Raw genomic sequence first — 24,800 nt, 5'->3', positions numbered from 1 at the left:
TTCTGGTCCCACCTGTCTGGAAGCTTTGTGGTTCAAGGAGCGGGTCGATTTGTGGTGATTAAAAAAAAATGTTTTAACAATTTCAGGGCCGAATATCTTTTTTTCTGCTGCTGTGTGAATATGTGTCATCAGTGTTTGAGGGGATTTGTGTGTGGAAGTGTGAAGCTAATAGTAATAGTACATATGTATGTGATAATCTTTAGTGCAGAAAATAAGTTGTTATTTGGTGTGTCTCAGTATGCAGTAGAACAGAAATTACAGATTTCTTTGCACATTTGTTTTCAGTAATATGACTGGTATGATTTTTTTATTTTACCATTTTACTCTGGTTTACTCATGTGTCAGTCTTTAAAAGGTTCAGTAAACTTACCCATAACAATTTTGAAGATGAGTTAAGGTATTCTGCTTTTTTTTGTTTTGTTTTATCCAAACAGTTTTTGTTGTTTATACTAATTTAAATGTATCAGAATACGGAATATAAATTTTTTTATTATTGCTGTAAGTGTTTTTCTTTTTATTGTTGATGCTCACAAATGCTGAACTTCTGCTGCTTTGATTTTAACATGTGTGTATCACTGCTACATGTATTGAAATATATAACAGGTGAATTATTCCTGTTGTGACTGTTAGTTTAACAAGAATTAATGGACTCACCTACACTACGATGAATGCAAGCACCAGGGAAAGTTATGCGCCGTGATGAGTGTATCCATTGCGTCTTTGTGTATGGCGGTATGATACTCATCTGCAGGTTTGAAATTGTATCGCCTGCATATATCTCTCTATTTCCATAACGTTGAATAATATGAAAAGTTGAACCTCTTTTCTGACCACATCTCTAAAACGACCGCCTGCCTACAACGACCGCCTGCCTACAACGAGCACTATGAAGAATCCTAGACGAGGTTTTTTACATTTTATAATTCACTTTTCCAAAGCAACCTTCCGTCCATAACGACCATTTTGGTTGGTCCCTTGGGTGGTAGTTATAGACAGTTTACACTGTATTGTTAATTATTGATAATTTTCAGGCAAGGATGCCAAGGTGAAGGGTCTGGCCGCACCAAGCAACCTGTCCATGAACCAGTCGCTGGAGGGACACAGCGGTGAGTGTCGGTGTGCATGCCGCTTAATTCTGTGTGCATGCCGCTTAATTCTGTGTGCATGCCGCTTAATTCTGTGTGCATGCCGCTTAATTCTGTGTGCATGCCGCTTAATTCTGTGTGCATGCCGCTTAATTCTGTGTGCATGCCGCTTAATTCTCTGTTTTACTTGTCATCTTTGCGAAGTTTCACTTCAGTACCACTGGAGTAGACTGGGTGGTTTTGATGGCTTTGTACTACATAATGTTGTCTTTTCTGTACACTTTCTCTCTTCTCTATATATCTATCAGTGTGTGTGTGTGTCATGTGTGTGTGTGTGTGTGTGTGTGTGTGTGTGTGTGTGTGTGTGTGTGTGTGTGTGTACGTGTGTGTTAAGAGAGATCTGATATGGATCGAGAAAATGAGATGGAGACATGCTGCGAGAGGGTGATTGTGTGTGTGGCCCTCCAAAATTTAAACAAATATTTTCATACAAAAATCAGCTTTTGTTTTGTTTCTTCCTTGCAGTTGCAGACACATTAGATTTGATTTAAATACACAGTAACAAGTGGTTCATCTTATTCAATGTTTAGACAGTCAGTCAGCCAGCAATTGGCACAAAGTGCATTCATGGTGTGTGTGTTGAAGGTGCCGTGCAAGTGGTGGCGTGGAACGAGCATCACCAGAAACTGACCACCAGTGACCAGTACGGACTGATCATTGTCTGGATGCTCTACAAAGGTAACAATTAACACACATTGTTGGTTATGGGCAGTTTACCACACACAATTTCCTCAAACGCGAGTAATGGCCTGGTAGTTTAGACACTGACTGGCCTCTCCACTATATCACAAGTCGTGCTGCTTCCTCTCCACTGTATCACAAGTCGTGCTGCTTCCTCTCCACTATATCACAAGTCATGCTGCTAATCCTCTCCACTATATCACAAGTCATGCTGCTTCCTCTCCACTATATCACAAGTCGTGCTGCTAATCCTCTCCACTATATCACAAGTCATGCTGCTTCATCTCCACTATATCACAAGTCGTCCTGCTTCCTCTCCACTATATCACAAGTCGTGCTGCTTCCTCTCCACTGTATCACAAGTCGTGCTGCTTCCTCTCCACTATATCACAAGTCGTGCTGCTTCATCTCCACTATATCACAAGTCATGCTGTTTCCTCTCCACTATATCACAAGTCATGCTGCTTCCTCTCCACTATATCACAAGTCGTGCTGCTAATCCTCTCCACTATATCACAAGTCATGCTGCTTCCTCTCCACTATATCACAAGTCGTGCTGCTTCCTCTCCACTATATCACAAGTCATGCTGCTTCCTCTCCACTATATCACAAGTTGTGCTGCTTCCTCTCCACTGTATCACAAGTCGTGCTGCTTTCTCTCCACTATATCACAAGTCATGCTGCTTCCTCTCCACTATATCACAAGTCGTGCTGCTTCCTCTCCACTATATCACAAGTCATGCTGCTTCCTCTCCACTATATCACAAGTCGTGCTGCTTCCTCTCCACTGTATCACAAGTCGTGCTGCTTCCTCTCCACTATATCACAAGTCATGCTGCTTCCTCTCCACTATATCACAAGTCATGCTGCTTCCTCTCCACTATATCACAAGTCGTGCTGCTAATCCTCTCCACTATATCACAAGTCGTGCTGCTAATCCTCTCCACTATATCACAAGTCATGCTGCTTCCTCTCCACTGTATCACAAGTCATGCTGCTTCCTCTCCACTATATCACAAGTCGTCCTGCTTCCTCTCCACTATATCACAAGTCGTGCTGCTTCCTCTCCACTATATCACAAGTCGTGCTGCTTCCTCTCCACTATATCACAAGTCGTGCTGCTTCCTCTGTGGAGTGGTAAGACACTGACTGGCCTCTACACTATATCACAAGTCGTGCTGCGAATCCTCTCCACTATATCACAAGTCGTGCTGCTTCCTCTCCACTATATCACAAGTCATGCTGCTTCCTCTCCACTATATCACAAGTCATGCTGCTTCCTCTCCACTATATCACAAGTCATGCTGCTTCCTCTCCACTATATCACAAGTCGTGCTGCTTCCTCTCCACTATATCACAAGTCGTCCTGCTTCCTCTCCACTATATCACAAGTCATGCTGCTTCCTCTCCACTATATCACAAGTCATGCTGCTTCCTCTCCACTATATCACAAGTCGTGCTGCTTCCTCTCCACTATATCACAAGTCGTGCTGCTTCCTCTCCACTATATCACAAGTCGTGCTGCTAATCCTCTCCACTATATCACAAGTCGTCCTGCTTCCTCTCCACTATATCACAAGTCGTCCTGCTTCCTCTCCACTATATCACAAGTCGTCCTGCTTCCTCTCCACTATATCACAAGTCATGCTGCTTCCTCTCCACTATATCACAAGTCGTCCTGCTTCCTCTCCACTATATCACAAGTCGTGCTGCTTCCTCTCCACTCTATCACAAGTCGTGCTGTTTCCTCTCCACTATATCACAAGTCGTGCTGCTTCATCTCCACTATATCACAAGTCGTGCTGCTTCCTCTCCACTATATCACAAGTCGTGCTGCTTCCTCTCCACTATATCACAAGTCGTTCTGCTTCTTCTCCACTATATCACAAGTCGTGCTGCTTCCTCTCCACTATATCACAAGTCGTCCTGCTTCATCTCCACTATATCACAAGTCGTCCTGCTTCCTCTCCACTATATCACAAGTCGTCCTGCTTCCTCTCCACTATATCACAAGTCATGCTGTTTCCTCTCCACTATATCACAAGTCGTCCTGCTTCCTCTCCACTATATCACAAGTCATGCTGTTTCCTCTCCACTATATCACAAGTCGTGCTGCTTCCTCTCCACTATATCACAAGTCGTCCTGCTTCCTCTCCACTATATCACAAGTCATGCTGCTTCCTCTCCACTATATCACAAGTCATGCTGTTTCCTCTCCACTGTATCACAAGTCGTGCTGTTTCCTCTCCACTATATCACAAGTCATGCTGTTTCCTCTCCACTATATCACAAGTCATGCTGCTTCCTCTCCACTGTATCACAAGTCATGCTGCTTCCTCTCCACTATATCACAAGTCGTGCTGTTTCCTCTCCACTATATCACAAGTCATGCTGCTTCCTCTCCACTATATCACAAGTCGTGCTGCTTCCTCTCCACTATATCACAAGTCGTCCTGCTTCCTCTCCACTATATCACAAGTCGTCCTGCTTCCTCTCCACTATATCACAAGTCATGCTGTTTCCTCTCCACTATATCACAAGTCGTGCTGCTTCCTCTCCACTATATCACAAGTCGTGCTGCTTCCTCTCCACTATATCACAAGTCATGCTGCTTCCTCTCCACTATATCACAAGTCGTGCTGCTTCCTCTCCACTATATCACAAGTCGTGCTGCTTCCTCTCCACTATATCACAAGTCGTGCTGCTTCCTCTCCACTATATCACAAGTCGTGCTGCTAATCCTCTCCACTATATCACAAGTCGTGCTGCTTCCTCTCCACTATATCACAAGTCGTGCTGCTTCCTCTCCACTATATCACAAGTCATGCTGCTTCCTCTGTAGAGTGGTAAGATTTTACTGAATTAATTTTGAAACTGACATCCATGTTAAAAAAAAAAGTGACAACAGTATTTGACTCATTCACTGAAATCGTCTTGGAGAAGAGAAGATGCTTATTGATGGATAGCTTAGAGGCGAAGGAGGTAGCCATTGTTCATTTGTGTGTTTCCTGTGAGTGTGATGTGAGCTCTGGGGAAATATCAACAGCTGTATACATATACAGAGTAGTGCAATCAAAAAACATCACCCACCCCATCAACTCCCTAACCCCCCCCCCCCCCCACCCCATCCTGGGGGTTGCATGTAAGTGGTCGAACCAATTTATTCACAAACAACCACAGATAAAACAACATGAACAAAGACAGATCATTTACTGAGGGATACATGTGCTTGGTAATCTTATCATCTAGTGTCTTTTTGATGTTTCTTTTCCCCATTGAAGGCTCATGGTACGAGGAGATGATCAACAACAGGAACAAGTCGGTGGTGTGCGGCATGAAGTGGACGGCCGACGGCCAGAAGATCTGCATCGTCTACGAAGATGGTAGGATTTATGCTGTCTGCTTTTGTTTCTGCTATACAGTCGATTTTACCTGTCCTTGCAACCACCTTTTGATAAGGACCACCTGCCAATTACCACCACCCCAAAGAAACTCAGATGAGTTTCTTTTCTATATAAATCACCTTTACATAACAACCACCTGTGTGGGACTGGGTGGCCGAGTGGTAACACACTTGCGCTCGGAAGCGAGAGGTTGCGAGTTCGACCCTGGGTCAGGGCGTTAGCAATTTTCTCTCCCCTTTCCTAACCCTGGGTGGTGGGTTCAAGTGCTAGTCTTTCGGATGAGACGAAAAACCGAGGTCCCTTTGTGTACACTACATTGGGGTGTGCACGTTAAAGATCCCACGATTGACAAAAGGGTCTTTCCTGGCAAAATTGTATAGGCATAGATAAAAAATGTCCACCAAAATACCCGTGTGACTTGGAATAATAGGCCGTGAAAAGTAAGATATGCGCCGAAATGGCTGCGATCTGCTGGTCGATGTGAATGCGTGATGTATTGTGTAAAAAATTCCATCTCACACGGCTTAAATAGATCCCTGCGCCTTGAGTCCGAGTCTGGAGATACGCGTGCGATATAAGACTTCATATAACATAACCTGTGTAAAGACCGCTTTTAGCTGGCCCCTTGGGTGGTCTCTACAGACGTGTTCCACAGTACAGCAGCACCTGCGATGTGTGGACCCTCCCATGAGAGGACACCTCCCTTAAAAGGACACCTCCCTTAAAAGGACACCTTCTCTTGTCCCTTTTTATATTATCTTTACCAAAGTATACCTGTCATGACAGGCCACCTGCAATGAAGGGACACTTGGCTGGTCTCAAGGGCGTCCTTTCATCACAGGTACCACTGTACTACCAAGAGATAGCAGACTAAATTCGTTTTATCCGTACTAATGGTAAAGATTTTCATCCCTGTTTTTAGTAGTAAGAAACTGAACATTCCTGACAGATTGAACTGTTAAAAAAGTGGAATGTGCAAACTTTCATGCTTACCACTGCTGCAAACATCAGCGCATGACACTGGAAATGATTTGCCTTGCTGGTAGGACTGAGTGCTTGCAACTTTAGCGTCCTATGGCATTAGTTTAAACAGTGTATGTGAGAGGTGCATGGGAAGTTGGGCTTTCTTCACTGTCTCAGGTATGCCCTGAGACTTGCCTATGGGATATAACCAGCCCTCCCCTTTGTCACAAATAAAGAAAGAACAGCCTAGGTGGTCTCTATGCACAGTGCTGTTGATTTTATTCATTGATTTACCAACAACCACTGGTGGCATTGAACACTTTCTACCCCACCTATGTTGACCAAGTTTTTTTTTAGCCGAAACCAGCTGTTCTGCAGCAGGTCACTCAGAATTGTAGTAACTGTTACAGGGAATAACAAAATTTAGGGAATAAGCTTAATCACTGAAATTTTAAGGGAATAGGCTTATTCCCTGTTTCAACTGGGGAGTAAGCTTATTCCCTGAGAAAATCAGGGATTTAGCTTATTCCCTGAAATGGGAGGTAATTTGTTTGACTTATTCCCTGATTAGTTTGAAACACACAAACAGAAAGACGTGTACATTTTATCATAAATAAATTCGATATCAGTGAGCTTTGATCACTCTTTAAAACCATCTTTTGCTTGGAAATGAGTTCTTTCTTGACTTTTACTCACTCTCTTGATAAATACAGAATGATTTCGTGAACTGTTGTCGGTGTTTGTGTTTTGATTTTTCCTCGGGCAGATTCAGTTCAATTGAAAAAGTCAGTCGAGTCTGTGATTCATATCAAGCAACATGGACGCGAAAGAACAAGTATTTCTTGAGGAAGTGCTAAAAAATAAGGACAAAGCAAATAGATTACTTATGACCAGAGATGAGTACCACAGAATTTTAGATGAAGTGAAGGAAGCAGCAGCGACAACAGCTACTAAAACCCAACATCAAAGGCACCTTCTAAGAAGGTATGAAATTCTTACCTGTGGGCAAGTATCCAAACTCGTTCTAAAGCGAAAGGACGAAACTGAGCAACCTAAACACTTCATATTTGTTGAGGAAATGTACGATGTTTTAAAGCGCATCCATGTTGTCACTGGCCATGGTGGCCGTGATAAAATGTTGAAAGAGGCTGGGAAAAAGTATGCAAACATAACAGAGGCCAGTGTCACTTTGTTCAAGTCTTTGTGCGTTCAGTGTCAGGAAAAAAAAGAAGACCTACGATTAAAGGCATTGTTGTAAAGCCTCTCCTGTCAAAGTCGTTTGGATCAAGATCTCAAGTGGATTTAATTGACTATCAGTCACTTAAACAGGGAGGATACTCATGGGTTATGGTCTACCAGGAACATCTTACCAAGTTTTGCGTGCTTAGAGCCCTTACAACAAAACGAGCAGCAGAGGTGGCATACCAACTTTTAGACATTTTCCTTCTCTTCGGAGCCCCGCAAATTCTTCAAAGTGACAACGGTGCCGAGTTTTGTGCCAAAGTCATCACTGAGCTAAAAGAATTGTGGCCTGATTTGGTTCTTGTCCACGGGAAGCCCCGACATCCCCAGTCACAGGGGTCTGTTGAAAGAGCAAATTCCGACATTAAGGACATGATGACAACTTGGATGGCCGACAACAGCACAACAAACTGGACAGTGGGTTTGAAGTTTGTACAATTTCAAAAGAACAATAGCTATCACTCAGGTATAAAGCAAACACCATTTGCTGCATTGTTCGGTGCTGATGCCAAAATCGGGTTTACTTCAAGCAGCATCCCAAATGAAGTTCTTCAACGACTGCAAAGTGAGGATGACCTGCAGGCTGCTCTGGGATCTCCAGAGGCTGGATCCTCAACGCTCATGCTGGGATCTCCAGAGGCTGCACCCTCAACGACCGTGCTGGGATCTCCAGAGGCTGCATCCTCAACAATCGTGCTGGGATCTCCAGAGGCTGCACCCTCAACGATCGTGCCTGGACTTCCAACGTCCTTACTACAGCATGAGGTAAGCTGCTTATTTACTCTCTCTCTCTCTCTCTCTCTCTCTCTCTCTCTCTCTCTCTCTCTCTCTCTCTCTCTCTCTCTCTCTCTCTCTCTCTCTCTCTCTCTCTCTCTCTCTCTGTTTCATTATTTTCCTCAGATATAAGAGAGGTTTGCCCTGAAATGGGGCAGGAGTCTGGGGGCAACGGCCACATTCAGTAACCGACGTAGAAAACAATGCAGTATGCCTGAAAAAACACACTAAGCATTTAGATTACAATATACATATTTTACAGAGAGAGAGAGAGAGAGGAGAGGGAGAGAGAGAGAGAGAGATGCATGAGACAGGAAGAGTTGCATGAGAGAGAGAGAGCGAGAGAGAGAGAGAGAGAGAGAGAGAGAGAGAGAGAGAGAGAGAGAGAGAGAGATTTGTGGGTTGGGGGAGGGATGGGGGGGGGGGGGGGGTCGCCTTTATTTCAGAAAAATGTTCGTCACCTTATAATTATATTCCATAATAATTTATTCGCCATAAAACAATATATCCAAAATTAGTCTTTTGGCATGTCATCATTTCCAAGTGAATAATTGTTATTTCAGGTCATGGACTTCGAGCCAGGATCTTCAACGCCACCATCGGGACGTTCAACCCCAGGACATTTAACGCCAGCATCAGGACGTTCAACCCCAGGACCTTCAACGCCAGCATCAGGACGTTCAACCCCGGGACCTTCAACGTCAGCATCGGGACGTTCAACCCCAGGACATTTAACGCCAGCATCAGGACGTTCAACCACAGGATCTTCAACGCCAGCATCAGGACGTTCAACCCCAGGACCTTCAACGCCAGCATCAGGACGTTCAACCCCAGGATCTTCAACGCCAGCATCAGGACGTTCAACCCCAGGTCCTTCAATGTCAGGAATTGATAAGCATAAAAACAATATACTAGTCTCTCGTAAAAGGGCCTATCAGGCGCAAGAAAATCAGGCTGAAAGGATGGTGAAAAGAAGCAAGCGAATATTTCCTGAAGCTAAAGTTGGAGACTCGGTGACAGTCCCAATACCAGCAGTTGACCAAGGCAAATATTCACGAAATCAATTTGATGTTTGCACATATTCCATGCACAATCTACAGGATATGAACGAGGAATGTTCTATTTCACTACGAGCAGCTGTGAGGCAAGAGTCGAACTGTGGGGGACAGGGGTACATAAAATGTAACTGCTCGGGATCAAAACGGTGCAAGACAAACCGATGCTCTTGCTTCAAGGCTCGCATGGCTTGCAACTTAAGATGCCATGCCCTCTTGACGTGCTCCAACAAAAATTGAAGATCACACTTTGAACGTGCTGTGGTAGATTGAAGAAATAAAAAAACAGAGCTTTGGACTTCAATTGTTTGCTTCAAGTCGCGGATAAAGTATGAAGTCAAGTCACTGTAGGTGATTTTCATGTTCAAATTTATGCAATCTGTACTTTGCATGATTTGAATGTATACGTTCGTGTTCATATCAACCAGTCCGCAGAATATGTAAATGTTTTGACATGTTGCCCACTTCTTATTAGGGCTTTCATTGTTTGTGTGCAGCAATATTTTTATCTTGTATTTTGATCCTTGTGTATTCATGAATAAACCAATGTTTAAAGCAACAAATCTTGTATTAGTGTTTCTGTTTGTGTGCTTTAAACTAATCAGGGAATAAGCCAAAAAAATGATCTCCCATTTCAGGGTACAAGCTAAATCCCTGATTTTTTTAGGGAATAAGCTTACTCCCCAGTTGAAACAGGGAATAAGCCTATTCCCTTAAAATTTCAGTGATTAAGCTTATTCCCTAAATTTTGTTATTCCCTGTAACATATCAACACGCTGGAATGCAGGCGTTAGATGGACGTTACAGGAAGCGACTGAAGCTAACTGTCTGAGCGGCTATATCCGTACGTGGTCAGATAGAGCCATATGAGTGGGTACGGATATATCCGTACCTGTAAAACAATGAGTTAAGAAGATGTTGGAAGGGGGCAAGTTGAAGGAGCAATGGGCTTTTTTTTCATTTACTTTGTGTGACATGAAAAACTGAGCAAAATACCTGTAACATGAATAACTAATGAGCAAATACCTGTGTTGTGCAGGGGCGGTGATTGTTGGATCTCTGGACGGAAATCGCATATGGGGGAAGGAGTTGCGGTCCTTGACTCTCGCCTGTGTGGAGGTAATAACCTTCACCAAATGAGGCAGACCGCTATTTTACGATCTTAGAAACAAAGGGATAACAGCACTCTGAATGCATGTGACATGTGCAACAAGCTGAAGAGAAAGTGAGAATTAGCAGAACCAATCTTCTAAGCACCTGAGAGAATAACAAGCATTGCAATGAACAAGCTGCTTTTATCCTCTTATATTTCCTTATGTTATATATTTATTTTATGTTCCAGGTTCACTGTTGGAAATTTTGTTTGTGGAAGACCTTTCATTCTTTTATATGAAGATACAAAGCTTGTGTGGCGAGATGCAATATGTTATTTTACTTTTTACTTGTCAGTCAGTGCCAGTTATTGGATGTACTCACATTCTGTCTCATTGTATTGTGTGTTAATTTGTGTGTGTTTTTTAAGGTGGTAACTTGGGTCAGTGTTAAACATACCCTGCTGTTGTTTTGTCAACATGCAGGAATCAAACCTCCTGTCCTTAAGAGATCACATGGACAACTTTTAGACTAACCCATTAATTGCTGTTTGATTTCAGTGGTCGCCAGATGGCAAGAAGATCCTGTTTGGCATTGCCAATGGAGAAGTCCATGTGTTTGACAACACGGGAAACTTCATTGTGAGTTACTTTGCCTGCATTCTTTGTATGTTCTGCAAGAGGGTGGGGGAGGGGGGGATGATGGGAGGGGATAGTTTCTGGGGGATGAAGGGTTTGATGGGATGGAGAGAAAGTTATACCAACGTCTCTTTCCTCACACATGTCAGTCTGTCTGTCAGGGGAAATAACTCCAGCAGGTTTGTATGGGTTGTGAAAGAATGAGTCCCCTTGCTTTTTCTCCCACAAACTTACCACACCTGGTTTCTGTACACACCCTCTCACTAGTGGCTGGCCTTAAGAATGTCACTTGGGAAATAATGTCTCATGGGGAAACTTTCGCACTTGACATTTCTCCCTGTGTGTCCATTTCATGGTCTACAGGTCTGCATGGCTGGGATTCTTGTCCTACAATGTTTTGATATGACTGCTTCATGTTCAACCAAAAACATCCTGTAATGCTATGTGTACAAAAGTGCAGCAATTCAAAAATACAATAAGGGAAGAAATAACCTGCCTTTCAATGCATTCACATTGTGTCTTGGTCATTTCAGAGCAAGATGCAGGTGTTCTGTCTGACTAGTGTGACGGGCGCTATTCGCATCGCGGGCCTGGAGTGGTACAACGGTCTCAACGGCTACATGGAACCCAACTGCCCCTCCCTCGCTCTCTGCTTCGACAACGGTCGCTGCCAGATCATGCGTTCTGAGACTGATGAGAGTGAGTCAAATGTGTTTGTTGTTGCTTCTCTCTCTCTCTCTCTCTCTCTCTCTCTCTCTCTCTCTCTCTCTCTCTCTCTCTCTCTCTCTCTCTCTCTCTCTCTCTCTCTCTCTCTCTCTCCTCTCTCCTCTCTCTCTCCTCTCTCTCTCTCTCTCTCTCTCTCTCACACACACACACACAAGCACACACACACACACACACACACACACACACACACACACACACACACACACACACACACACACACACACACACTCACACACACAGAGAATGCGCCAGATTGCACAGATTTTAAACTAGATTTCAGAGATTCCGAGATTTTTTCTTTCAATCAATTCTCATGCCTGTCCAAAAAAGCAATTTACTGCTTTATTTTATTACCCTCGTTTACTAAAGAATGGTATTTGTCATTGTTTCTCTTCTCTCTTTATTTCTTTTGCGTTTCCTCTTTCCTTTTGTGTCTGTCTTACACAGTGAACTGTTGGTCACATGAGAACAGTTTGTGTCTGTCTTACACAGTGAACTGTTGGTCACATGAGAACAGTTTGTGTCTGTCTTACACAGTGAACTGTTGGTCACATGAGAACAGTTTGTGTCTGTCTTACACAGTCAACTGTTGGTCACATGAGTTCCTTTCCTGTCTGTCTTACACAGTCAACTGTTGGTCACATGAGTTCCTTTCCTGTCTGTCTTACACAGTCAACTGTTGGTCACATGAGAACAGTTTGTGTCTGTCTTACACAGTCAACTGTTGGTCACATGAGAACAGTTTGTGTCTGTCTTACACAGTCAACTGTTGGTCACATGAGAACAGTTTGTGTCTGTCTTACACAGTCAACTGTTGGTCACATGAGAACAGTTTGTGTCTGTCTTACACAGTCAACTGTTGGTCACATGAGAACAGTTTGAAGTGAAACAAAGGCAGTGACAAGCTTCACTAAAGAGTTGTATGCACACTTACGTTTCAGACCCAATCTTGATCGACACAGGAATGCAGGTGTCCCAGATAGGGTGGAATCACACGGGGGCCATTTTGGCCGTGGCCGGCTCCCAGCATGCACTGGGCCAGGACAAAGAGGTCAACGTGGTTCAGTTCTACACGCCGCTGGGAGAGGTAACCCCAGAAAGAAAGCGATACACTTCATTGAGTCACTTGAGAAAAAGTGACTCTATGTAATCGGTCAGTGTTAGTCTGTCCGGCCGGCCGGCCGGCCGGCCGTAGACACCACCTTAACGTTGGACTTTTCTCGGAAACTATCAAAGCGATCGGGCTCATATTTTGTTTAGTCGTGACCTCCAATGACCTCTACACTTTAACGATGGTTTCGTTGACCTTTGACCTTTTTCAAGGTCACAGGTCAGCGTCAAAGGAAAAATTAGACATTTTATATCTTTGACAAAGTTCATCGGATGTGATTGAAACTTTGTAGGATTATTCTTTACATCAAAGTATTTACATCTGTAGCCTTTTACGAACGTTATCAGAAAAACAAGGGAGATAACTAGCCTTTTCTGTTCGGCAACACACAACTTAACGTTGGGCTTTTCTCGGAAACTATAAAAGTGACCGGGCTCAAATTTTATGTGAACGTGACTCCCAGTGACCTCTACACTTTGATGTCTGCTTTGGTGACCTTTGACCTTTTTCAAGGTCACAGGTATGCTTCAGGTATGCATTGTGTTGTGAATAGCAATTTCTTCCTGTCCATCTGATGCCTCATATAATATTCAGAACTGCGAAAGTGACTCGATCGAGCGTTTGCTCTTCTTGTTTTCTCATAAACTCATTTGTAAACCATCATATATCTGTCCAACTTTTTGACGTGGGATAAAAGCATCCTTCTACGTGGACACATAGTGAAATTCAACAGCCTCTCTGCCTCTCAGCCTCTCTGCCTCTCTGCCTCTCTGCCTCTTTGCCTCTCTGCCTCTCTGCCTCTCTGCAGTGTTTGTTTTTTTGTTTGTTTATTTTGCTGAGTTAATTTCACATATTGACAAAAAGGTCAGTAAATGAATGGATTACTTCCCTCACAGGAGTAGGTCAGTTTAGTATTCTCACCGATTTCTGTGTTTGAAGAGTGGTTGCCTCCCTTTGACCTCTTGGCTGCAGAGTAGCCCTGTTTGTTTAGTTTTGTCTAATAGTTGTGTGTTTGCGACTGCATTCATAATTCTTGTCTGGATGTTTTTACAGAAAGCTTAACTCCAATGTGCAGAAGATGTTCGTCTGGTCATCCTATGCAGTGAATGTTATCTAGCCATGCTGTTTTAGTCACAGAGACTTTTCCTTCTTTTTTTTCTCAGGCTCACAATAACTTTCGGTGAATGATACACAGAGACTTTTCCTTCTTTTTTTTCTCAGGCTCACAATAACTTTCGGTGAATGATAAGACCAAAAGTTTTAAAGCTCAAGAACTGTTCTTCCAAACCCTTACACCTTTGCAACATTCACCACCAACAGTGAATAATGTAGTTAGTTATAAGTCTTATATCGCGCGCATATCTCCAGACTCGGACTCAAGGCGCAGGGATCTATAATGTATGTAACTGGGAATAACTTGCATTTTCTGTGTGCATGGAAAATGTTTGCTTTGGTTTTAACAGAATGTTCATGCATTCTTTTACTGTATCGTGACATGCACAGAGATGACACTTTGACTGTTACTAATGCGGACAAATACCCTAACAGCTCCTGGGAACCCATACGATTTTGCTGTATTTTGTACGCATCATTGTCGAGAATATGATCAGTACGGTCAGTGGGAAAATAATACGACAAGAAAAATGTCTAGACTACTTTTCTTCACAAGCCCATCCCGAAACCGATCCAGTATTTTGATATACGATTACAGGTTTTGTCAGTAAACATTGAAAAAAGTATTTGTTTTGAATGTATTGGTAAACATAATTAACCATGTGACGTGTGTGAAGCGTGTGTGACGGACGTGTGTGAAGCGTGTTTTAATCATGGATGTTCAAATGCTGTGTGGAGTATGTTCATTTTTCTAAAAATACACCAAGTTTGTTTGAGAATACTCTAAGTGCAAAACAGGGGTTCCCAGGTCTGCTTACTGTAACGCTCGTGTTTATCGGTGTGCAGCACTTGCGAACACTGAAGGTGCCGGGGAAGAGCATGTACTCGTGCTCATGGGAGGGCGGCAGTCTGCGCATCGCTCTGGCCGTCGACAGTTTCATCTACTTCGCCAACATCAGGCCTGACTACAAGGTAAAATCTTGTGCTGCTTGTGTTGGCTTGTCTAGTTACGTAAGCTTTGTTTAAGGTGAAGGTACATTTTTTTATTTTTTTTTTATTTTTTTATTTTTATTACTTTATTGTCCCATCGCTGGGAAATTCGGGTCGCTTCCTCCCAGTGGAAAGCTAGCAGCAACGGAGTATCGCTACCCAGGTGTCTGCGTGTTTAAGTGTATTCAGCCACCTGCACTTATGGCAGAATGACCAAGGTCTTTTACGTGCCATTGTGATGACACGGGGGTGGGACATGGCTTCCGTCTCTGGGTCTGCACATAAAGTTGACCCGTGTCCGTCCCGGCCCGAATTCGAACCTGCGACCTTCCGATCACAAGTCCAGTGCTCTACCAACTGAGCTACTGGGCCCCAAATTTATATGTTATGAAGAGAACTCCTCACAAAGCGTGGGGGGGGGGGGGGGGGGGGGGGGGGGGGGGGGGAGCAATCTGGGTACCATTTTAACAGGTTAGAGGGAACTCCTTCAGTGTGGGAACACATCAGGGATCTTCTTTCGATATAAATGCCAATGTAAATGCACACTCTTGCGCAATAGCTCAAACGTATTTCATGTATGATTAATGTGTATGGTGTGCTACCCTGTGTGTGTGTGTTACAGTGGGGTTACTCTATGTGTGTGTGTTTCAGTGGGGTTACTGCACCAACACAGTGGTGTACTCGTTCACCAAGCCGGACCGCCCCGAGCACTGCGTCATCTTCTGGGACACCAAGAACAACGAGGTCACAATGACTTTCTGTACAGTGAAACCCCCCTTTTAAGACCTCCAAAAATCTGAGAAAATCAGGTCTTAAAATGGAGGGAGTCTTAAAATGGAGGGAGTCTTAGAATGGAGGGAGTCTTAGAATGGAGGGAGTCTTAGAATGGAGGGAGTAAAATGAGGGTAAATTTACAGAGGTTATGAACAGGAAATCTAAAAAAAATCAATGTCTTAAAAAGGGTAAGTCTTAAATTTGGTTCCACTGTACTGTCATTGAATCACCGCCATGTTACAGTGGAACCCCATTTTAAGACCTGATTTCTCAGATTTGTGCAGGTCTTAAAAGGGGGATTGCACTGTATTGCTGTCTTTAGTCCTCTGTCTGTAGTCCTCTGTCTGTAGTCCTCTGTCTGTAGTCCTCTGTCTGTAGTCCTCTGTCTGTAGTCCTCTGTCTGTAGTCCTCTGTCTTTAGTCCTCTGTCTGTAGTCCTCTGTCTGTAGTCCTCTGTCTGTAGTCCTCTGTCTGTAGTCCTCTGTCTGTAGTCCTCTGTCTGTAGTCCTCTGTCTGTAGTCCTCTGTCTGTAGTCCTCTGTCTGTAGTCCTCTGTCTTTAGTCCTCTGTCTGTAGTCCTCTGTCTGTAGTCCTCTGTCTGTAGTCCTCTGTCTGTAGTCCTCTGTCTGTAGTCCTCTGTCTGTAGTCCTCTGTCTGTAGTCCTCTGTCTGTAGTCCTCTGTCTTTAGTCCTCTGTCTGTAGTCCTCTGTCTGTAGTCCTCTGTCTGTAGTCCTCTGTCTGTAGTCCTCTGTCTGTAGTCCTCTGTCTGTAGTCCTCTGTCTGTAGTCCTCTGTCTGTAGTCCTCTGTCTGTAGTCCTCTGTCTGTAGTCCTCTGTCTTTAGTCCTCTGTCTGTAGTCCTCTGTCTGTAGTCCTCTGTCTGTAGTCCTCTGTCTGTAGTCCTCTGTCTGTAGTCCTCTGTCTGTAGTCCTCTGTCTGTAGTCCTCTGTCTGTAGTCCTCTGTCTTTAGTCCTCTGTCTGTAGTCCTCTGTCTGTAGTCCTCTGTCTGTAGTCCTCTGTCTCCCAATAGCTCTTCAGTGCATCGTGCTCACAACAGAGCTGTGTACAGAGCATTACAGGCAAATCCGGATAAGACGAAATTGAAGGGACCGAATTGTTATTGTGTCCTATCCGAAATTTCGACTTGGTCATAGTACAGTGGAACCCCTCTCTAGCGACCTTGAAAATGTTGACAAAAATCGGTCCTTATGGAGGGGGGTCCTTACAGAGGGAGGGGGCGGGGCCACAAAGAAAGTCACCTCAGATTTTCTTAAAAAAAGAAAACAGAGAAGTTTGAGTTGCTGACGACCGTTTCCTCAAGCAAACTGCTTCGATTTCATGTTTGACATTGTCGATGGTGTCCACCAGTTCTGGTGCATGTTTCAATGCAAAAAGAGTTAGTTTCTGAGCAAGCATTTCTTTACAGCAGTCCCTGCAATGATGAAGGCCCTCCGAGAAAGAGAGTGAAAAATCGGCCACCGTTCTCAGCATCGCGTATCTGTGTGTAACCTCTTTCATTGACAAGATACTCTTGTTTCCCTGCAGCCTTGACCAGTGAGTCGGTTACCTAATCTGTGAACCCTTCAGTTGTGTTGCTTTGTCAAAAGTTAGACACAGTCAACTAGTTTTGCTCTGAGTGAACAGTGCAGCTGGCCTCAATTAGCCGGTGACACCTCTCTGGCCGCCACAGCACCAAACAGTACATGGCTGGGGGGAGAGAGAGAGAGAGAGAGGGGGAGGGGGGGGGGGGGGGGGGGGTAGCTGGCTAAACTCAGTGGGGTGTCCGGTGTCACTGAAGTCAGCAGGAAGAGCATTGGAGAGAAATAGAGAGGTGTACTCTTCCAAACAATTTCCAAGGATCAGTTGTCAGGGCTTGGGGTAGTCAGTGAGGGAGAGTGAGAGCGGCCAGTCCGACTGAAGAGTGAAAAGTCACTGCCACAAGATCGGCATGCAGTCAATTGAGCCAGACAAGAAGAATGATTATGACATGCGGCTCTATCTGCTTTTTTTTTTTTTTTAATTCAAACTGGTTTTCAACGCTTATTCTCACAAAGCATCTGCACACCTGCCTCTGCCTCTGTGCTGTGTTTGTGTGGCTGCTTTCGTATGATGTCAGTGCATGGTGAGTGCGTTCACTGCCTTGTCACCACTTCCCCACCTTTTTCAGAATGTTTTCTTGGAGTTGGATAATTCTCCTTACTCCTCGCCCCCTCCTTACTCCTCGCCCCCTCCTAACTTCAGTTCATACTTTATTGCGTGCCGACTGACCAGTCGGTGTGGCGTCCGTGTTGAGAAGAAGGGAATAAGGTTACACAATGCGCTAGTGTGAGACGCCAAGTTTCGTGTTTCGAGTTGCTGTAGTAAATATAGAGTAAACTTTGTCTTTGGGACTGACTTTCTGTTGTGTGCTATCCGTCTTTCGACTTACGTGAGAGAAATCCCATTTCGAGCTCAGGGTACTTTGTACACATAGATAAAGAGGGATAATTCCGGACCAGAATTTCTTTGTGTGCTAAGCGAATTTTTGACTTAACCGTTTGTGAGTTAGCTGGATTTGCCTGTACCTACAAGCCCCTATGATAACCCATGACTGAACTGAATAGGATTGTTACGCAGCTCTCAAATGATTGTTACGCAGCTCTCAAATGATTGTTACGCAGCTTTCAAATGATTGTTACGCAGCTCTCAAATGATTGTTACGCAGCTCTCAAATGATTGTTACGCAGCTCTCAAATGATTGTTACGCAGCTCTCAAATGATTGTTACGCAGCTCTCAAATGATTGTTACGCAGTTCCAAAGCTTTTCAAAAAAGCTGTATGAATATGATTGTATGCCATCCTTTAATCTCAGAGTTAAGATTATAACAGAGCTACCTAGCAAGTCTTTGAAGATGTAGGCTGTCCTAGATACGTATACTGTTATCCAACATCAAAGTGCTGTTAGAATAGACCATGTTCAGAAATAACTGTGTGGGGTGTGTATGGGTTGTGATAGACTGAATACTTTTGATTTTAGTTAGTGGAGCTTTCCCACGGGACATTACAGGCCAGTCACTACCGAGGGGGAGCGTCTGAAACATGTGGACAAGGAGCACGTGTAGAAAGTTTGCCTCACTAAAAGCAAGGGTATTCACTCTTTCAAAACCCATACAAACCTGACAGAGTTATTTCCAGAATGTGTCTGTTGGGCACACGGGTTGCTTTGTCATTTCCACACAAAAACTCAAACTTTCCGCCAGGCTGTCTTTTATTGAGATTGGTTTTTGACTCACATGCGAAGCAAAAGTGAGTCTATGTACTCACCCGAGTCGTCCGTCCGTCCGTCCGTCCGGACGTCCGGACGTCCGGAAAACTTTAACGTTGGATATTTCTTGGACACTATTCAGTCTATCAGTACCAAATTTGGCAAGATGGTGTATGATGACAAGGCCCCAAAAAACATACATAGCATCTTGACCTTGCTTCAAGGTCAAGGTCGCAGGGGCCATAAATGTTGTCTAAAAAACAGCTATTTTTCACATTTTTCACATTTTCTCTGAAGTTTTTGAGATTGAATACCTCACCTATATATGATATATAGGGCAAAGTAAGCCCCATCTTTTGATACTAGTTTGGTTTACCTTGCTTCAAGGTCAAGATCACAGGAGCTCTTCAAAGTTGGATTGTATACATATTTTGAAGTGACCTTGACCCTGAACTATGGAAGATAACTGTTTTAAACTTAAAAATTATGTGGGGCACATGTTATGCTTTCATCATGAGACACATTTGGTCACATATGATCAAGGTCAAGGTCACTTTGACCCTTATGAAATGTGACCAAAATAAGGTAGTGAACCACTAAAAGTGACCATATCTCATGGTAGAAAGAGCCAATAAGCACCATTGTACTTCCTATGTCTTGAATTAACAGCTTTGTGTTGCATGACCTTGGATGACCTTGGGTCAAGGTCACATGTATTTTGGTAGGAAAAATGTGTAAAGCAGTTCTTAGTGTATGATGTCATTGCTAGGTTTAGTTATTTGAAGGTCAAGGTCATGTAAAGGTCAAGGTCAAGCATGTGAGTCATATGGGCTTTGCCCTTCTTGTTTACAGTAGTCGCATTTGTTCCTTAGCATGTACATGTATGTCTATACTAATTCAGATGAGAAATTAAATCTGTTTCTACATGCATGTACATGTTTCATTGTGTGTTTCAGAAATACGTGAAGTACGTGAAGAACCTGATTTCCATCACAGCATGCGGGGACTACTGTTGCTTGGCAACCAAGGCTGACGAGGTGGTGGGACAGGTGGGTGGTAGGGCTCATCGTTCACGGGCCTTTGTAGATACAGCGAATTCTCTATTTCATCACCTTCCACCTCAAGACTCCCTCTATTTGGAGACTTCATTTTCTCACCCTTTTTTTCTTTAATGTCAGTCTTCTTCTTCTCGTTTTCTCCTTCGTAATGTCAGTAAATTTACTCCTGTTTGAAGACCTGCGTTTTCCAAATGTTTGAAGGTCTTACGATAACGGTATAACTGTGTTGCGCATGGATATAAACGTACTTGAAATAGAGGACTGGACTGGTAAGCAGCAGCTGTGCGAACATTTGACTGCAATAGACGAACGCAGAAAATAACTGTCCTTTTTAATTCATAGATAAAAAAAATATTACAAAAATAAGTGGGTTGTAGATTTTTGTGAAACTTGTCTGTGGAAAGTGGATATTGTCCTTCTGCAGAAAGCCAGCAAAGATGATAGACTGGTAAACTTGATTCTGACTTTTACCACTGCTTTTGAGCCCGGCCGGGTCATACCTAAGACTTTAAAATTGGCAATCTAGTGACTGCTCCGCCTGGCGTCTGGCATTATGGGGTTAGTGCTAGGACTGGTTGGTCCGGTGTCAGAATAATGTGACTGGGTGAGACATGAAGCCTGTGCTGCGACTTCTGTCTTGTGTGTGGCGCACGTTACATGTCAAAGCAGCACCGCCCTGATATGGCCCTTCGTGGTCGGCTGGGCGTTAAGCAAACAAACAAACAAACAAACTGCTTTTGGGGATGCTAATGAAGGCTGAACTTGTTGTAACTGTTTGATTGTGTGTCTGTGTGTTTCTCCTGGTGATTGCTAGCTGTGTGTGTGGGTGTGACTGGGTACTGAGATTGATGTGGCTAGCTGTGTGTGTGGGTGTGACTGGGTACTGAGATTGATGTGGCTAGCTGTGTGTGTGGGTGTGACTGGGTACTGAGATTGATGTGGCTAGCTGTGTGTGTGGGTGTGACTGGGTACTGAGATTGATGTGGCTAGCTGTGTGTGTGGGTGTGACTGGGTACTGGTGATTGCTAGCTGTGTGTGTGGGTGTGACTGGGTACTGGTGATTGCTAGCTGTGTGTGTGGGTGTGACTGGGTACTGAGATTGATGTGGCTATATCCGCTGTTGTTATTTTCAAAATTAGAATAGGTAGAATTGGTCCTGAACACGTTAACCAAACAACATTTTAAAACTTTACAACCTTGATACCAGACTTGTAAGTTGTATAAATGTCTCCGAGATATCTCAAAATCTTATAGACTTTGACTCAAACATAGAAGGGGTGCATGTGTTGTTTTGGAAATCCAGTTGTTCATATCAGAGTAGTGGGTTTTTTTTGGGGGGAGGCGAGGAACAGGAGGAATGAGAGCTTCGCATACACGTAAAATAATTGTGTTGTGATTCTTGTTTCTCAGCAGTATATTTTCAATACACAACATTGCCAAGTCATAATGTTTAAAAACAGGGTGTGAATGTTGCTTATTTTAATTACACTTTTTTTCAGTGCAGTGGTGTTTCTCAGCCATAATGCTTATTGCATAGCACAGCAACATGCTTGGAAGTTTTAGATTATCATAAAGTGAATTAAGTTTGCAATAGACAATGTCAGAAATAACTCCATCAAGTTTGTAAGGGTTGTGCCAGTCAATTGTCTGTAATGTCACATGGGAAAGCATGCATGCCTCAATGTTTCACAGAGTTACAATTCACTTGTTCACAACTCGAACCCCGGCCGGGTCACACCTAAGACTTTAAAATTGGCAATCTAGTGGCTGCTCCGCCTGGCGTCTGGCATTATGGGGTTAGTGCTAGGACTGGTTGGTCCGGTGTCAGAATAATGCGACTGGGTGAGACATGAAGCCTGTGCTGCGACTTCTGTCTTGTGTTTGGCGCACGCAATATGTCAAAGCAGCACCGCCCTGATATGGCCCTTCGTGGTCGGCTGGGCGTTAAGCAAACAAACAAACAAACAGTCAAACAACCAACCAAACAAACTCGTTCACAACCCATGCAAACCCGACGGACTTGATTCTGAACATCGTCTATTGCTACTGGACTGTTTGTTTGTTTGTTCGTTCATGGGCTGAAACTCCCACGGCTTTTACGTGTATGACCGTTTTTACCCCGCCATTTAGGCAGCCATACGCCGCTTTCGGAGGAAGCATGCTGGGTATTTTCGTGTTTCTATAACCCACCGAACTCTGACACGGATTACAGGATCTTTTTCGTGCGCACTTGGTCTTGTGCTTGCGTGTACACACGGGGGTGTTCAGACACCAAGGAGAGTCTGCACACAAAGTTGACTCTGAGAAATAAATCTCTCGCCGAACGTGGGGACGAACTCACGCTGACAGCGGCCAACTGGATACAAATCCAGCGCGCTACCGACTGAGCTACACCCCCGCCCCATGCTACTGGACAGTGATTTCACAGACCTTGTAGAGTGATCAGAAGTCTTGAAGTTTGGTTAATTGTAAGGTAATTTGCTGGTGTGGGTGTGTTTGTGTGGGTGTGTGTGTCTCTCTCTCTCTCTCTCTCTCTCTCTCTCTCTCTCTCTCTCTCTCTCTCTCTCTCTCTCTCGACCTCTCTCTCTCTCGACCTCTCTCTCTCGACCTCTCTCTCGACCTCTCTCTCGACCTCTCTCTCGACCTCTCTCGACCTCTCTCGACCTCTCTCGACCTCTCGACCTCTCTCGACCTCTCTCGACCTCTCCACCTCGATCCTTTCCCCTCAATCTCTCCCCCTCTCTCATTCCCTCAATACCTTCCTAGGTCCTTTACTCCATCCCCCCATTCTCTCTCTCTCTTACTCTCTCTCACTCTCTCTGGTTATCTGTATATCTGTGTGGGTTAGGATAGCACACAGGTGTGTGTGCGTGTGCATGTGTGTGTGCGTGTGTGTGTGTGTGTGCATATCTTGTTAGCCAAGCTGTGCTAAGTTGCAAAAAATGTGGACCGTATTCAGGATTTACAAACATGCAGCAGTTGTGAAGTGAGAGCATTCACAAAAGCTTTCTTGAAATGTGTAAGCCTTCTTTATGTCAGCATGAAGAAAAGTTGGAGATTTATATCTACAGACAAACCTTGTGATAACTTTAGGAGCGTTATGAAAGGTAAGAGAATAGGCTTTGTGCACAGCTCTGAAAGCTGAAACCACATGATTTCTGTGTTGTCTGACATGGTGTTAGCATTTCTATGATTATTTTGATAGTGCTCTGAGTTTACTAATCTTTCTGTCTATAAAGGATCTTTTTTCTTGTTGTCGTCTGTCATATGAGCGTTGATGCGTTGAGCTGTTGTTATGCGCCATACAAGGTTGTCGTCACCAAGACTGAGACTGGTCTCAAAAACCGGGAAATCTTTAGATGATGCAGTTGTTTTTTATTTCAAACCCTCGAAGTATTCTCCCTTAGCGGCTACACACAGTTTAAGTCGTTGGACCCAGTCAAGAAATGACCGTTTGAAGTCGTTTTTTGGCACCTGGTTCAGACACTGGAAAACAGCCGATCCGAGGGCTGATCGACTGTCAAATGGACGCCCAGCCAATTGTCTTTTCAGATGAGGAAACAAAAAAAAGTCACAGGGTGCAAGATCAGGAGAGTAGGGAGGATGTGGCAAAGTTTCAAAGTTTTCTTCCTCCAGGTACTCTTTCACCACCTTGGATTTGTGAGCAGGTGCGTTATCATGAAGTAATTTGATCCCTTTCAATCCTGTAGTTGGTCTGACTCTCTTGTAGTAACGAACGATGCCAGCAAGAACTTTTTTCTTGTAGTACACCCCAGTGATGCTTCTGCCTTTTTCGCGTGGTTTTTGAAAAATAACGCCCTTTGTGTTATAAAATATTGTGTATAAAACCTTCCTGCCGGAGCGACTTTTTCGCACGATCCGAGGGGCATTGGCACCTTTTTTTATCCATGCTTTGTTTTGAGCTTTTCTTTTTGGCTCAAAGAAGTACACCCAAGTTTCGTCTCCAGTCACGATCTCATCCAAGCGTTGTTGATCACATCCGTCGTATATCTTGAGTAGCCGTTGGGCAAACGTAACCCTACACCTCTTGTTCTCTTCAGTGAGGAAATGTGGTACCCATCGCGCGCACACCTTTGTGTATCCAAGTTTGTGTTTTAAAACTCTCAAGACAGACGACGACGAAATGTCCAGTGTTTCGGCGATAAAATGACTGCTCACTCGGGGATCTTCATCAACTAACCGTTGCACATGGGACACCATTTTATTGTCGGTTACAGGTGGTTTCTTCACTTTTCCCCTTGCATCTTCCACAGACGTTTTCCCTGTTGAGAAATGCTTTGCCCACCGAAAAACTGTCGCGCGAGATGGTGCTGTGCCTGGGCTTAAAGTTCTCAGCTCTTCAAGTATGTCACCGGCCGTTTTACCAAGTGCCGTTCTTATTTTGATGTAGGATCGAAAATCCTTCTCTGAAAATGTGCTTTTTGCCGCCATTTTTTAGGCCAGTGTCTCTCGCTTACATGACTAAATACACTGTATCTTTACGAAAACACAACGGATCACAAAGAAATTATGCACAATAATATGTTGTGTACCAATCTTGATAATGACGTCATTTGTTATAAATGTCGTCATTTGATTCTGTGCAAAAAAGACCAGTCTCAGTCTTGCTGACGACAGCCTTGTACATGGCCCAGCTCATCCGGCTTCAGCGTGTTTTTATATCGGAGTGGTCCTTCTCCTAGACTGGTGGCTTTACAGGGCTGTCGAGTCCAGTCTACCCGGCTATTTGGCCATAGCTGGCTGGTTTGTTTATCTGAGGTGACCTTTCCCTGG

General features: G+C 44.0%; 2 protein-coding genes across 3 annotated transcripts in view; both read left to right on the top strand.

Moving 5' to 3' along the window:
* LOC138980498 (WD repeat-containing protein 35-like) overlaps positions 1–24,800 on the top strand; it is a 77,680-nt gene that overhangs the window by 5,407 nt on the left and 47,473 nt on the right. For both annotated transcript variants that reach the window (XM_070353375.1, XM_070353377.1), the window contains exons 3-12: positions 1,032–1,106; positions 1,731–1,823; positions 5,108–5,209; positions 10,304–10,383; positions 10,917–10,997; positions 11,528–11,693; positions 12,662–12,807; positions 14,791–14,916; positions 15,586–15,678; positions 19,905–19,997. In XM_070353375.1, coding sequence (XP_070209476.1) covers positions 1,032–1,106; positions 1,731–1,823; positions 5,108–5,209; positions 10,304–10,383; positions 10,917–10,997; positions 11,528–11,693; positions 12,662–12,807; positions 14,791–14,916; positions 15,586–15,678; positions 19,905–19,997 — 1,055 coding nt within the window. The remainder of the gene's footprint in view (positions 1–1,031; positions 1,107–1,730; positions 1,824–5,107; positions 5,210–10,303; positions 10,384–10,916; positions 10,998–11,527; positions 11,694–12,661; positions 12,808–14,790; positions 14,917–15,585; positions 15,679–19,904; positions 19,998–24,800) is intronic.
* On the top strand, positions 6,642–9,101 carry LOC138980734 (KRAB-A domain-containing protein 2-like). Its single transcript, XM_070353639.1, has 3 exons — positions 6,642–8,200; positions 8,773–8,909; positions 8,972–9,101. Exons 1-3 carry the CDS (start codon positions 7,541–7,543, stop codon positions 9,099–9,101), a joined length of 927 nt encoding a protein of 308 aa, XP_070209740.1. The 5' UTR covers positions 6,642–7,540.

Source organism: Littorina saxatilis, linkage group LG11 (assembly GCF_037325665.1).
Source record: "Littorina saxatilis isolate snail1 linkage group LG11, US_GU_Lsax_2.0, whole genome shotgun sequence".
NCBI classification, from domain to species: Eukaryota; Metazoa; Mollusca; class Gastropoda; order Littorinimorpha; family Littorinidae; genus Littorina; species Littorina saxatilis.
Note: the sequence above shows the minus strand (reverse complement) of the source record. Positions and strands in the feature narration are given on the sequence as shown.